The 15,122-nt window shown below is 37.7% G+C and overlaps 1 protein-coding gene across 1 annotated transcript in view; it reads right to left on the bottom strand.

Annotated features, from left to right (window-relative positions):
* Positions 1–15,122, bottom strand: part of ANK2 (ankyrin 2) — a 200,409-nt gene that overhangs the window by 76,635 nt on the left and 108,652 nt on the right. Inside the window, exons 19-23 of the mRNA XM_064510615.1 lie at positions 13,729–13,827; positions 13,523–13,621; positions 10,631–10,729; positions 7,881–7,979; positions 2,334–2,406 (exon numbers count right to left, since the gene is read on the bottom strand). Coding sequence (XP_064366685.1) covers positions 2,334–2,406; positions 7,881–7,979; positions 10,631–10,729; positions 13,523–13,621; positions 13,729–13,827 — 469 coding nt within the window. The remainder of the gene's footprint in view (positions 1–2,333; positions 2,407–7,880; positions 7,980–10,630; positions 10,730–13,522; positions 13,622–13,728; positions 13,828–15,122) is intronic.

Below are 15,122 nucleotides of genomic sequence, written 5' to 3'. Positions count from 1 at the left end.
ATGTGTACATGTGCATGCAAATAAAATTTTTGTTAAAACTGTGCTGATACATATTTGGACCTGACAGTCACAAAGCTGGAAAACCTCATAAATGCCAAAGAAAACATGAAACTGCTGTATGTTAATAAAAGAATAATTAGTGGGACTCTCAGTCCATTGAAAAACACATTGAACCAGGCTGTAGAGAGCAGGAACTTCCATACGAAGTCAAACCATCCGATGGATTACACGGCCACTTGAATGGTCACTATTTGTTTTAGGAGTATAAACAATCTATTATTAATGTAGCAGTATTCTATTATGCAAGATAACTGCTTCCCATGCAAAATACAAAATAGTAATTGTCCATGAGGAACAGGCTTCGCGATGGGACATGAAATATTTACTTATTCGAATACTCTTGCTGTGTTCAACTTTAAAATTATATGATTACAGTTGGCTGGTTTCATATGTCATGTAAGTTTATTTCAGAAGATATCATGTCACTTTAAAACAGCCAAGAACACAGCATTACTGCAATCTTATTGCAAGCGTCTTACAAAGACTACACCATTACTAAAAGGTTCATCATCTCTATTAGAAGTTCTCCAGTCTTCCAGCTCCCTGCTACTTTACATTCCTGTGATAAATATCACCCTTTTCGGCAATTTTTGCAACAACCTGAATACTTTGCCTCTCAAAACTGTTCATACAGGGACAGCAGCATGAAGCACATTCACTGTAACCAACCCGCTTAGCAACCTGTGGCAGGATCACAGGGACACTCTCAGTATGAGTGCTCAGTACAGAGTCCTGAGAGGCAATGTGCCAGAGGACCTATTTCATATCCTGCTAGCTATTGACAAACAGTAGGTGTCAGATAGTGACAGAAAGCAGAAAGTGTTAATGTAATGCACTGGAGAGCATTAGTCATGCTGGATGGCCACAATAAGTGCTCCCATATAATTAAAGATACAGGTAATAAATCTTTTAGATTTTCTGGCTTCCCTTTTTCCTCCCGCCTTTCAGGAAACATAGGCCCAGTCACACTTCAAAAGTAACAAAGAAGAGTAGTGTTAGGCACCCAGATTAAGCATATTCATGTTGCTTCAACACAATAAAATGAACAGAGTTAAACAAAAAGAGAAAATTTGCAAGTCTTACTCCACGAACTTCTGCTAACAGCACCTGTGCCACTATATGCTTCCCCATCACTGAAGCGTTCATCATCAGAGTGTTTAAAGGCTGTACAACATATAAGTTGGTTTGAGAAAAAGGAATACCCTGTAAGTTAATGCTATAGAAGTAGAAAGACAAGACTATGTTTTGTGGATTTAAAGACGGTTAAATGGTAGTTCCCAAGAACGGGAGAAAACTAAACTATGTGAACCTAAGGCTACAAGCATTTTAGAGGCCTTTTATCGTCTTCATTACACAAGTAGCTGGATGCCTTTCAAAAACAGAAAAGTCAGCATAAACAAGCTTGAGAAAAATAACTTGACAGATCATATTGCAGCAGAAAGTAACTTCTTTTTGAATACAAACAAATTAAAACACTTGTTTTTCTTTGCTTGCAGTTTCATAAGCATTAAAAAAGAAGTATCTGGAGCCCAAATATAGTATTTCCTCAAGAGAATAACTAATTTATCAGCCTAATTCCCATTTCAAAAAGTAACTTAAAAGCTTTAGGACTATGAATGCCATTAACTTCTGGTGCAATTCAGAACCATAAGCGCCTTTGTGTTCTTTGTGAAAGGAAAAAAAACCCCAACAACCTGGGTTACTAAATCCCTAGGGCTTTTTTAAATTATAGTGACTCTACAAATTGTTCCTACGAAGGAATAATAACCATATAATATGACATATGTAAGATACTATAATATTAATTAACATTGCCAAAAGTTAAAAAGTTAGAAAATTCGTGCAAACGTAGGTATATCTTATGAGATATCATGATTAAAATTTATTAAGAAGTCAGTCATAAACTTTTGATCCAAAAAGTTTACTGCTCAAATACCTATTTATAGGAGGATCCAACCCAGTTCTGGGACAGCTTTACACTTGAATTTTTAAATCTCAATTTGAGAAATGCTCACATTTGAGGATTTGGCTCTGAAAAGATTGTAAGTTTGTGCTGAAAAAGAAGCATGGGTCTAGGATTCTGGTTTGGGTCAATATCTGGCATCTTTATTCAGATCCCATAATGATCACATCATTTTAAAAAAAAGCTATTGCATAGAACATAATTTCAAGAACTGCAAAACGAAAATGTCAAAGCACTTAAGCAACTGTCTTGAGTCTATATTACAGGCGGCATAAGTGATATGGAACAGAAACATAGTGAAGTTACTCACCTTCCTCATCTGAAACATCCAGGACCTCAGTCATTGTTTCAGGCACATTTAGCTTGTGCTTCTCTGTTACAGTCTGCAAAGACAGAATCATCAATCCTCAAATTAAACATCAAAAGAATCAGCAAAGTTTACAAGATATTTTCAAAAGCAGCAGCAGTGGGATCTGCTGAGACATTTTATAATGTGCTTCCCCTTCCCTCCAATTTTATTCTTCATCTTTACTCTAGAAGCTCCTGTTCTCTGTGCTACTATAAGGTAGCATTTACTCTGGCAGAAATGTACAAAAAATAAAGATAATGAGCTGGTTAGAAAAAAAACGGGAAAAGAAAAGAAAGCTCTCAGTGAATTTATTTATAAATGGTGCACGTAGAATAATTCAGCTCAATGTTTCCAAGATGATTTTAAAATGAATTAGGTAATGTCTACAGAAGAGCTTTACAAAAGTTGTATGTGGCATATGGAAATTATTAAATCGTAAAGCATTTGGAAATGGAGTTACAAACAATTGGAAATTTTTAAACTAAAAAAGATGTGAAATATTTAGACAGATCACTTCAAACAGGTCTTCCACCAAAAAGTGACTATATACTGTGTACAAATTATATCCTTTCCATAAATCATGTACATTCCCCCAAATCATGTACACATTACAACAAAATTATTCAGAGATTCTGATATATCTTGTGCACCGAAAAGCTTGCAAATATCACAATACAAGGCAAGTATGGAGCAAGGACAGTCAGGATTACATAGGATAGGTGAGAGAGAGCATGGAGAGTAGGAGAATTCTGGAAGAATTTTTTTTATCTGATTTTAGGAAACAGAAGATGCTCAGGGACACCGAATCAGGAACGGGGACATCCTCTTAGCATCGAGATACATAATGGGGAACGAGATGAAGAATATAGCGAGAGGAATTATGAGAAGTGCAAGGCATGAGAAAGTTGCCTATAGGAGACTCTCCATTATGTGACAATACGGAAGACAAAATGTCAGACTTTAAAAAAAAAAAAGAGAGAGAGAGAGCAGTGATCAGAAACAGCATTAGTCACAACAGAAAAATAAATGTTTTCCTGGCTCCACCCAGATCTGCTGCTCAGTCAGCTGAACTGCGGAGCACTGAAGGGGAGTCAACACATCACCCTTTAAGGTATGCAGCAGCAGATGTGCCCCTTTGGCATAGAGGGGAATGTCAGGAGGCCATGCGTCTTGTGAAACTCTCACTGCAGTAGTACTTTGCTCCCAACTAGGGATGGGATCTATCAAGCATATATTAATGTTACATGTAAAAGCAGAGAAAGAGCATACAATTTGAGTGATAATTAATGTCAGCCAACCCTGAGGCTCTTGCACAATGTGCTCTTGGGAAAGGTGCCCATTGATATCAAGCAGTGAAGTCAATAGCAACTTTTGTTACACAAAACTTACTAGGTATTTCTAGATTTAGTTTTATATTTCTACATGTCTAACAAACTAGCAAAGATAGTATTCTTGATTGTTATAAGATACTGCATTTTTATAAATAAAAAAGCTGCCAATAGTGTAACTGTTTTGAAAATTTGATTTAAAAGTCTGCTGTACATTTTGGAAATATATTAAGTGTGACAGAAGTTTTCAGTTCACTTTCCTGAATTACAGGGAAAGGACAATGCCATTTGCTTCAAGTGGTAATCCCAATTAGGCCTCCTAAATTAAATCTTATTCATGATTCAAGAAATTATTTCTGTTGCAGTGTTTTCCTAACATATGCTCTGTGTTGAAAAATCAGTCTGCATTCAGCAATGCCTCCACCAATACATCCAACTTTCTCCCCTGCATTCCCACGGCTCTCATCAGATAGAAACATCAGGCAGCAGTAGGGTGACAAAGCCAGCTGCAGCAGGTGGAAAGCATGCTACTGCTTAGGTGATACTGACCTCATCTCTTCCACAACACAGCAGTAAGTACAAATAAACCCTAAATCAAAAACAATCACTGACATTGGACTAAAGGAATAAATGCAGGTGAAGGAGCCAGTATATTTTTTCAAGTGAAGTGGAAAGCACTATATGCAATTGCCAATTTACTGGTATTGTAATTGCAATTAGACAAAGTATAATCCAAATTCTCTACTGCCAGTTTGTATGCTCCCTGAGTAAAATAACTTAAAGCCCAGAAAAACAAACAAAGGCAGAAGGAAGTGCTCAAATTCTAAAGAAAGGGGAAAAAACTGAACCACCCAGGAGTCACAAATGTTAGGTTTTTTTGTTTCCTGTATGACCAAAATTTATATAACATAGCAGAACACAGGTTAGAAGAATACAGGAGTGAAAAGACATCAGAATACTACCAGTATATACTACAGGTATAGAGTATCTTCACAAAAAGTATGCCAGGTACATTGCATATTGTCTTTTTACTAACTTAGATCTGCAGACCCTAGTAGTTAAAGTTTCTTTATCTTGATGCCAATTACTTCATAAATTATGTTGTACAAGCCCTGTATAACAACAATCTGGTGGCTGACTAATGCTCTCAACATTATTATTTATTTACAGAGAAGTAATGATACTTAACTTCTTTCCTGATTTTCTTTCCCTTCAGTATAAGAAAATTATTACATGATTTAACAATTGAAACAAAGTTTGGAAAACAGAATTGTGTGTGTGTTTCAGAAAAAGAAAAAACCCGTATTGTCATCTCCAGAACACTGAACTTAGCATGAATCATTAATGTTACAACAACTGTAACGCTACATCAATTCCCAACAGAGGCTGGCAATTAATCTTCTTACACAAAATTTTTTATACAAAACTAAAAATTTTTTAGATGGTCGGCACATTAAAAGTGTCAAATACTCGCAAAATTTGAAAACCAAATCTAGCCATATGAAGGGTCTAATTTTCAATGTCTGTTTCTCAAAGTCACTATTGTTTAGTGTGCCTGAGAAGACAGTTATGTACTTTATTTTAGAGGCTTTACTTCAGGCTTCTGTAGTCGTAATTTTCATTGTAGGGCCAGGTTGCTATATGCTGACACAGAATAATTCACACGTATCTATATAAGCCTTTATGCACACTCAGTGATTCCCTACTTAACAGCAGTATAGCATGATTGATCTCAAAGCTCCTCATATATCTATTTGTCCACAGGAAGTCTATGCCTATTTGTTTAAATAACCCCAAACTTAACTGTATAGTAAACTTTTCAAAGTCTAGCTCATTCTACATCAAATACATTGGGCACAGATTTATTTTCTATTTATCTTCAACTGCTGAATAAAATAATAAGTGGACTGTATTCTCTCTGTTGCTATATATCCATGTGGTTTCAATAGTAACAATACTGGTGCAAATAAGACGAAAATATGTTCAAAGTTAGACCAAAGGCTTTGGCACTGGAGATTTTTCCTCATCTCAAATGCCAGTGACTTGAATATTAATAGAGCATCGCCCTGTCTAACATCCTCCATGCATCACTTTGCTACAGCCTTAGAGAATGAAGTAGCTATGGTGACAGCACCTTTTTTTCAGCACTAAATGCTACGTTCTGGGTTGGCAATACCAACCTCACCATCTGGAGAGTTTTATTACAGGGAGTGCCTGTTATTTCTCTCTCCCTTTTAGCAGTTCTTCAAAATTATGTTTAATCAACATTCCCCACCACCACCAATGCCAAGGGTTTACATTTTGTATATTCCTAAAGTATGTACAAGAGTCAGACAAATTGACATCTGAACAATTTGCGGAATTTACTGAAGGCTCCCACCTGACTTTTAAAACCAGTGCTTCTCTGGCTTGAATTTACGGTTTCGTACACAGATACATGTAAGAGAAATCTGAAATCTTGTACTGCAAGTATTAGAGGTCAACTATGCAATTAAGTTTGAGTGTTTGATTCAGTCCTAAACCTCAAACATCTGGTATCTGATAGAAAGGTCCATTACCCTCACAGTTTAAAGAAACATTTATCCAAAGTAACTCACTCACAGGTGTCTTTTCATAGTGTAATTCCTATTATTGCTAAACATCATACCCACATATAACAAGACATAGGGCTCTATGGTGCTATGCAATGTATGATACAAAGGAAGTTACAACTTGTATCAGGCATAAATGGAAAAAGTGTAACAGAACACATTTTAGGCTAAAAAATATACTTCCGAAAATGAGGCCAGGGCTTCTTGAAAATGTTACCTAGACTTTTTTTCTTAATCTCTGTATAGATATGTATGTGTTTGTGCATGTACATGTGTGATGTGCTTTACAGTTAAATACACAAAGTACACATTCTTTATTAAGAGACTTCTGGAATTAGGCTGGATTTCCTTGTCCAAACCTGACTCAATCTGACTTTTGCAGCTCATTAATAAATCATAGCTCACTCTATTTATAACCTTATGTTACACTACTTTTATTCCATTTTCCTCAGTTCGCAGTGGGACTTTCTGTCAGAATGCGACAAAATCAAAACTATTTTCCCACTTCTTTTCAAAATATTTTGCATTTCTTCACCTCCCTTTTACTCCCTTTACTTTCCTCTATCCCTCCAACTAATTGAGTCACAGCACCTTTTAGGTAATCTTTGGATTCATCATCTCTGACCTCCTACATGGCAGCTAGTTCTGATAGGTTTTCTAGACTTCTAGTATTTCTTGCATTAAAAAAAAGCATTATCTTAAAACAAAGTTTCAAGATAAAATGCAGTAAGGGAAATTTCTATTCAAATTTATTTCTTAAATGACATATTGTTTCTGGTGTCCTCTCCTCCTACCTGCTGTAACAGGTGTAGATGGGAGGTAAGACTCCAAAGAGAGAGACCCTCTCCCTCTCAGAGCATCAAAATATAACCATTTTTCTTGGCTTAAAGCAACAGTACCAACTTGCTGACGTTCAGCACTTACATTCACAAACCCTGAAGTCAAAATAGAGATCACTAAAAGTGTGAGCATTGGGAAAGTAAGGAAAGATTTTTCCATGTTTTGGAAAAACAGCATCCATTTGAACCGAAAGTGACTAGAGTAAAAATAAGATTGATGTGATTCAGAGCCATCTAGCGAGCATCGTTAAGCTTGGCACCAGTCCATGGCTGGTACAGTCCAACCAAATGATTGAAGCTTGCTGTGGTGTGCTGCAATAGTGGAGCCTTAGCAGGTGTCACAGAAGTGTGGAAATGTAAGAAGAGACTGAAAAGGAGATGTGACTGTGGAGAAAAAAAAAATAGAGGAAATGGCCAGGATCGAAACAACTCCCAAACTTCTAGGAAGTTTGGGTTTGCAGCTCAGACCAATATCTAGAAAAAAATTTTACTCTGCCTTTGAATAGTTGTTTGCCATCTATATTCATGTAGATTTTGTCAGGTAACTCAGTGAAGCCTGATGTACTGCACACAATTCTACATGCTTAAAAGATATACTCAAACCATTGTAGCACTTTTGCAAAAATCCAGCAGAAAGGGGGGCCTAAGAACTGAAAATAAACATGAAAGAGATACATGGAGAGTCCGAAGTAAGAAGAGAAAGACAACATTCTGAATAAAGAGAGACATTATAATGCATCTACAACTCACAGTTGTGGTGGTAGTAATCTCCTCCGTTACAACCTTCAGCGTATCGACCACTGAGATGTATCCCAGACGCCTTGCGATAGCTAAGGCAGTGTTACCATTCTGAAGAGAAAAAGAAAGAAGGAGAGAGAGAGAGAGAGAGAGAAATGAGAGGGAGGATTGTGATGTGAACCAATGAGATCACTCTCAACACTGCATGAGCCAGCATTTCCATCCAAAACAAGGCACAGCCTAGGAAAATCACTGTTTTTTTTACCATTACATCTGACTCTGTCTTTGTAACTTCTTTAAGACTATAGCCCTGATTACCATGGCAACACAACACACTTACATCTGCCTGCTATTCTAAATAAAAAAAAAAATAGTGCTGTATGCTTTAACCCTGAAGTAGTCAAATTCCACTACACAAAATGTGTCTTGCCTGCAGAAGCTGATGTTTTATTTTGCATAAACTGCTTTATATTAGGAAAATGCTTCTAAAAAAAAGTATTTTAAAATCTTACAGCTTCACTTTCAGTGGTGATTGTTTAAATCTTCAGCAGGTACAATGTTCCTTTGGGGAATACAAGATTACAGATGTATTCTACAAATATACTTGTATCCCTCCTTACAACAAATACATATGCATAATAAAAGTATACAAAAACTAACAATGTAACAAACACTAAAAGAACCTATATAAGCCTTGGGGTTTTGAGATTATTTTTCATTTAAACAAATTTATTTACAATTTAAATGCCTATGACATATCGATGCACAACTCATCAACTGGACATTAAAATGATAATTTAGTAATTACTTAGGACTATTTATTTCTCCTTCATTATCTGAAACACTAAAATAGCTTGGAAGACAGCTATTTGCATATTTAATTTTACAAACTTATATTGTTACTGTAAATGAACAGTGATTTACATTGCCATCTGTCTCACTGCATTTGAAATTCTACTCAAATCGCCACAAAATATGGTCCACAGTAGCGTAAGGCCACCTACTATAGGTACCAAAGTTAATGAACTTTCTTAATGAATAGGAAAAAAAAGTAAGTAGCAGAAACTAGCTAAATCATCTAAGATTTCTGAGGACACATCTTCCCAGCAGAACTGGCCTAGGTGGCTGGCAGCCAATTCAGCCTAAGTGACCACAGAAGAAGCTCTCAGTTACTTGGTTCTACATGGCATGACAGCCCATGCATTCCACGTCACTGAATTTGGGGAGGGAAGGAAGGGATATATTCCATGGTTCTTTGTAAAGAGGTGCAAGCTGAACCGTTTTATTTTATCGAACTAAAGGAAAATGTGTTGGCCAGCTGGAGGAATCGTGGAAAGCCAATCTATGTCTCTTTGCAAGGGAATGATTTGTCTTGTGACGCCACTGCAGCAAGCAACCTGAGGGCTTCTCTCTACTTTAGCGCTAGCTTTTGTTATCTATAATTTAAGTTCTTCTGCATCAGTCTAATTCGGCAACTCTGAAGCAATACAGAGTGTGTGGATTAGCAGCACAGAGTGAATAGACTAGCATCCTCACAGCATGAATGGTTTGTCTATTACTGTCATTTACTCTTCAGCTGCCCATATCCCAGTCCTATATCCCTGTGCCAGTGGTCGCAGGTTGAAATTCTCTTGTAACTCAAGCTAAAGATTGCCGTGCATGGACAAGAACAGAGCTAGCACTTGAGAAAGCATGCACACTGTGCAGTGAAGGTATATCCTTAAGACTGTGTTTGGATGTGGGTTAGATTTGGGCTATGAGAACCATAACAAGAGGACTGAAAGCAAGTAGAGACCTTCAACTGAACACACCTAGTGAAATTCTAGTCCCAGAAGCTGACTACTACAACAGTCCCTTAGTTGACAGTCTGGCATGTAAACTGGTCTCTTGGATAACTTCACAGCAGTTTATTCAACGTGGTTGTTTCCAGGACCAAACAGGGCACCAGCGCTGGATTTAAGAATGTGCAATGTGTGCACATGGTAATCCGAGCCGCTCTGGGGAAGGACATACAGGTTTTGGACCTTCTGGCTGTGTTTTAAAGGTTGCCCAAGTAGAAGTGACTAATAATATTAACACGAAAGAGGAGAGTTATGTTCCTGCCTGACTGTGAAGAAGGTGCTACCACCACAGGTACATATACATATACATATACATACATACATATATATATATATATATGTACATAAAATGTGTGTGTGTATCCACACACACACACACAAATATACAGGTTTTTATATATATATATGCACACATACATCTCTCTCTCTATATATATATGCAGAGTTCAAAGAGCAAAGATGTTCTCTGAGAAGGCATTAGCACCAGTGAGCTTAGTAGGAACCTGAAACAGAGTTCCAGTAAATAGAGGGACAGAGACTTGGGTCCAAATCTTCAAAGAAACGCAGGTTCTGAATTCCTCCTAAGTTTTAGGAAAAAAATCTTATCTTTACATCATTTTACAGACAGAAAAGTTGAGTCAGAGGGGAACTGAACAAACACAGCATAACTAGTTGTGGCCAGTCCATCACTGCAGTTAAGAAATCAGTTTCCTCGTGTTTAGTTCAGTGCACAATGGGTTATAGCTGATCTGAGCTACCTTAAGAGGATAAGAAAAAGGAAAGGAAGTTACATTTACACATCTGACAAACAGCTGTACGAGGAATACTTTCACCAAAACACAGGCTTGCTCTCAACCCCCAAGAAAGGAAAGAAAAGAACCGTCCAGAGAAGCAAGTCCCACAGGCATTTCACAGACTTACAGTGGTGATGGCATTGGGCTTGGCCCCATGCTGGAGAAGAACGTTGATGATGTGAGTGTGGCCTTGTTGAGCAGCTTGGTGGAGAGGGGTGTATCCATTCTGTTGTTGATGGTGGTTACCATAAAAGCAAACAAATAAATAACAAGAACCACCAGCAATTAGATTAGATGCTTCATTTTGCTTCCTTCTCCTTTTGAGACATTTCAATAAAAAATTTATGCCACCGGTTTACCCCAAGATAATAAACCTTCAGCAATAATAGCATTCCTTCCCTAAATTAATGAAAACATAAAGGAAGATAATATTCTTATTCACAAATTATCTTACATCTCACAACAGAAGCAATTTCCGGAAAGATAGATAATCCCCTGTTCCCCAAATCAGAGACAGGAACAAGGAGAAACAGTAAAATGAAAAGGGCACGCAAAAGACATAGAATCATAGCAGAGGCAGAGAATGTTTTTCTTCCTCTCGCAACTTAGTTTTTAAAAGGAGGCCAAGGACTTGCCTTTAAAATATCTGAGTCAATTTAAAATATATATAATTTAACAGCAGTGATTGAGCCCACTTGCTTTTAAAAAGGCCAACAACCTCTACCTATTACAAATGTCAATCAATTTTAGCTTTACTTTGGCTTCAGAAGGCCTGGCCAAGCCATAATTACACTGAAAAATATGTATATGCTGTCTGCACTAATAAACATGCTTAATTCTTTATATTTATCTGCTCCAGTGATTCATTCTGATGTTACACAATAAAGAAACAGAGCCAGAGTAACTTCACCTAGTGGATCAGAGATGGTATTGTGTAAGTCCAGTCAGGCAATTCATTTATAACATTATTTGCAATTAGCTTTGAAAGCAAGCAGAGAATAAACGGGAAGAAAACACCGAATTGATTTCACTGTACACTTATGTAAAGCCTGAGGGCTTCATACTGGTCTTCTGGGCTTCTGTGACACATTTTAAGATTTATCTCTTTTGTAGCTGAATGGATGGATGCAAGTAACACTTCATGCTACTAATTAAATGGTGATAGTTATTCAACTAGTTAAATAACCACTTTATATAGAACTGCTACAGTTCTTACATTTACAGTACACATGCATGGACTACTAGGAAATCAATGCAGGATATTACTGTAGGCTATAGCGCATAGTAAATTTATTATCGTTACTTAAATATCAAGAAAGTCCTTTAAAACAGAGTTCAGACACATTATTCTTCACTGGAGACAGCACAAAGCATCCTGCAGGCTTCCTCTCTTTAAAGAACTGGCTGCAATAGAAGTTATTTATTCTCTAACACACCTATCCTGAATCCAGCCAGGATGGATTTGCTCTTTAAACTGAGTCCACACTACTGGTTGACAGATTGCCAGGATTTTTATGGTACCCTTGACATGGGTTTTTGGAGAACCACTGCACCATACTGTCATATCAGTCACTGCCATTCTGTTGCTAATATAAACAAACTTGCTGATTTTAATGAAATTATTCTAACCAAGTGGAATACCTAGGGGAACTGGAGTTGGTACCTGGTCCATTGTGTCCAGTGGCCCCTTAGTCATGGAATAAGGCCTAATATTAAAGAGGCAAGTATGTCACTTTAATTAGACACTAAATAACTCAGCTGAATGTCTTGGCAGCTACCATTTGGATCCTGCTAATGTCTGCTTTATCAATGCATATCAGCTGTTTTTGTAATAGTGTTGCCATTTCTTTTGGAATCTCTGGTTTTTACCCATTGATTTTGGATGACTGCACAAGGGATGGGTCAGCATTACTCCCGTCAAGACTTTTATTTATTTTGCTAACTGTGGCTTACCATATTCAGCTGAGACCACTGTGATGAAACAGTCTTACACTGAGGAACAGAACAAACCCATAGCTCATAGCTGGGGACAGAGGAGCTGGCTGGAATGCTCAGCAGACTGCAAGTCTGTTATTTTGATATGGACTCACAAACACTAAGTGTGTCACTAGAACTATCAACGAATTTAGTCCTTCACAATGAAGCTGAGACATCCAGAAAACAGTGAGGAGCTAGCTATTGCCCGATCCCAGCTTTAACTAATCTGAAGTCCTGCAGCTCCCTGAGTTAGCTTTCTCTTTCTGATAGGGTGACATGATGATACCTGGGATGCAACACACCATCACAGTCATCAAAACCTCAGTGTTTGTGTATACTCAGGAGATCTACTCTTCTTGATACAAAATGCATCACATGTGGCTGTTGCACACACCAGTTTATACTGGAAGAAACTACTGAGGTCAGTGGATTACATTTAGACCTTCCTATAGGCAGTTTGGTCCAGTTCAATAGAACTGATCAGTAACAGCATACCCAGCTCCTCCCTCCCTCCCCTCCAAGACCCAAACCTGTCTTCAGTAAGCTGTATTCCCTCACTGCAGCTGCCTCCTCTCCCAAAGTCATGCCACCCACATTTTTCTTGGCTGTAACTCTTCCCACTCCACTCCCCATCAGATTAGAGAAAATCTGGCATCACTCCCAAAGTCTCTGAATTGTTAGTTACTAGTCTGGCAGCACGCTAGTGATTATACTAGTGAAAAATATGTGTAAATGAAATGAGAAACAAACTTGCATTTGTTATTTACAAGTAAGAATAAAAATAAAATAAAATGGATTCTCTATCTCCCTCTTACACACACCCAAAGAGTTAACTGATTTGACTTCCTTTAGTGAACGCTACCCACCGAGATGGAGCAGAGAGAAGGCATTTCACTGTCACTAAAATCCAACAGATGTTGACACCTACGGTGCATGAATAATCATAGATTTCCTAGTGAAAAGGACACCTAGTGGTATGTATTAGTACTGCTGGGTTACTAAGTTTAATAAAGAGCAAAGCAAGCAACAAAAAACTCTTTACCTTCGTTTTAGCATTAACGTTCGCTCCCTGCTTGAGAAGGAAATTCACCATTTTGATGTTTCCATAGTGACATGCCACAATTAAAGGTGTATAACCCAGCTACAACAAAAGAACAGAATAAGTAAAACTGCAAGCTCAGTGGAACATTCCTTTACAATCATAGCATCCATTGGCAGACTGGAGACAGTAGCCACTCCACGATTTACCTTTGTCTGAGCATCTTGGTTTGCACCATGTTTTGTCAGTATTTCAGCTACATTCACCTTATCCTCTTGAGCTGCGAGGTGTAAAGATGTCAGTCCAGTCTGGAGATGTAAAAAACAAGCAAATAAATAATAATTTTAAAACCTACTTTACACCAGAAAATAAAATTAGACTTTCTAATTTTCTCATGTTTAAAACAAGAGATCCTAACTGCAACTTCTAAGCATGAGTTTTAAAAAAAATGTAGAGTTGATCTTCCTCCTATTCTGACTGACAAACAGCTCCAAAGCAATCATGTTACCATAATCACAGGGTAACCCTCTCAGGCAATGATCATGCTTGGATTTTACACAGTAACATCACTGGGGAAGCTGAGGAACCCATTAATGAATTAGGGTGGGAAGCACATTCATTGTGCTTCCCACTTCTCAGACAGGAGAGGGAACCTTGGTGACTGCAGGCATGAGTCAGAAAGAAGAAGAAAACTCCAAAAATAGATCCCATTCAAAAATTCCAAGGAAATGGATGCAACTTTTCAGTAAAAGCTTGCAGTGATGCACATGGTACTTGCCTGTGAACAAGGTATGAAACATTTTATAAGAGAAATGAAAAACACCTTGTTTCTCACTGGTTAGATAGGATATTACATTAACACCAGACAATGAGAGCTTGAGCTTCCATTTTCACTTGTCTGAGCAAAAGCTGCAGGCTTTTGATCTTAAGTTTTATACAGATGCCTGGATAAAACCAATGACCTACGAAGACCTATGGTAATGGGGTGTTTTTTGAGAAACCAACTGATTTTCTATGAAGTAGCTGTCACGTACAATCATGAAAATCCACATGATCAGAAAGGTCTTCTTTAGGATTTTTTTACTTGCTACTCAAGTAACATTGTTGTTTTATTCTTTGCTGGACACTGCTAATTTCTTCCTCATGGGCAAGAAGGCCAAAGGTTAAATACATGAGCAAAAGTGCCTTTGCTGGCATAACGACTGAACTATTTTCGACTGTAGCTCTCAGGTTTTTGTTACATGCTGTTAAATCAACCCAGGGACCCACAAACTCCAGAATGTTACATTCCTCAACCTTTGCATCTAATGTGAACCTTTGGAAGCATATGTGAAACACCTGAGAGATGGCAAGGTTGCAGCACAGCAAAACTACTGCTGTCCCACGTTCCTGAATGACTTGGAAACAATTTTCTCTTGACTGTCTTTTCTCTTCTTTGTCTAAAGTAACCTCTCTACCAGAGCTAGGTGTTGCATCATTTTCCTCGTCATGGCAAATAGATGCAGCTCCTCCTGAGTGTCACCCAGCACAGCTGCTAATGATACGGGTATAAGCTAACTGGTTAATCTCTATCTGCCAGTCCTAGATATTCTCTTCTCACTTT

The sequence above is a fragment of the Dromaius novaehollandiae genome, chromosome 4, assembly GCF_036370855.1.
Source record: "Dromaius novaehollandiae isolate bDroNov1 chromosome 4, bDroNov1.hap1, whole genome shotgun sequence".
Classification (NCBI taxonomy): Eukaryota; Metazoa; Chordata; class Aves; order Casuariiformes; family Dromaiidae; genus Dromaius; species Dromaius novaehollandiae.
The sequence above is the reverse complement of the archived record's forward strand: the minus strand, read 5'-3'. Positions and strand labels throughout refer to the sequence as shown.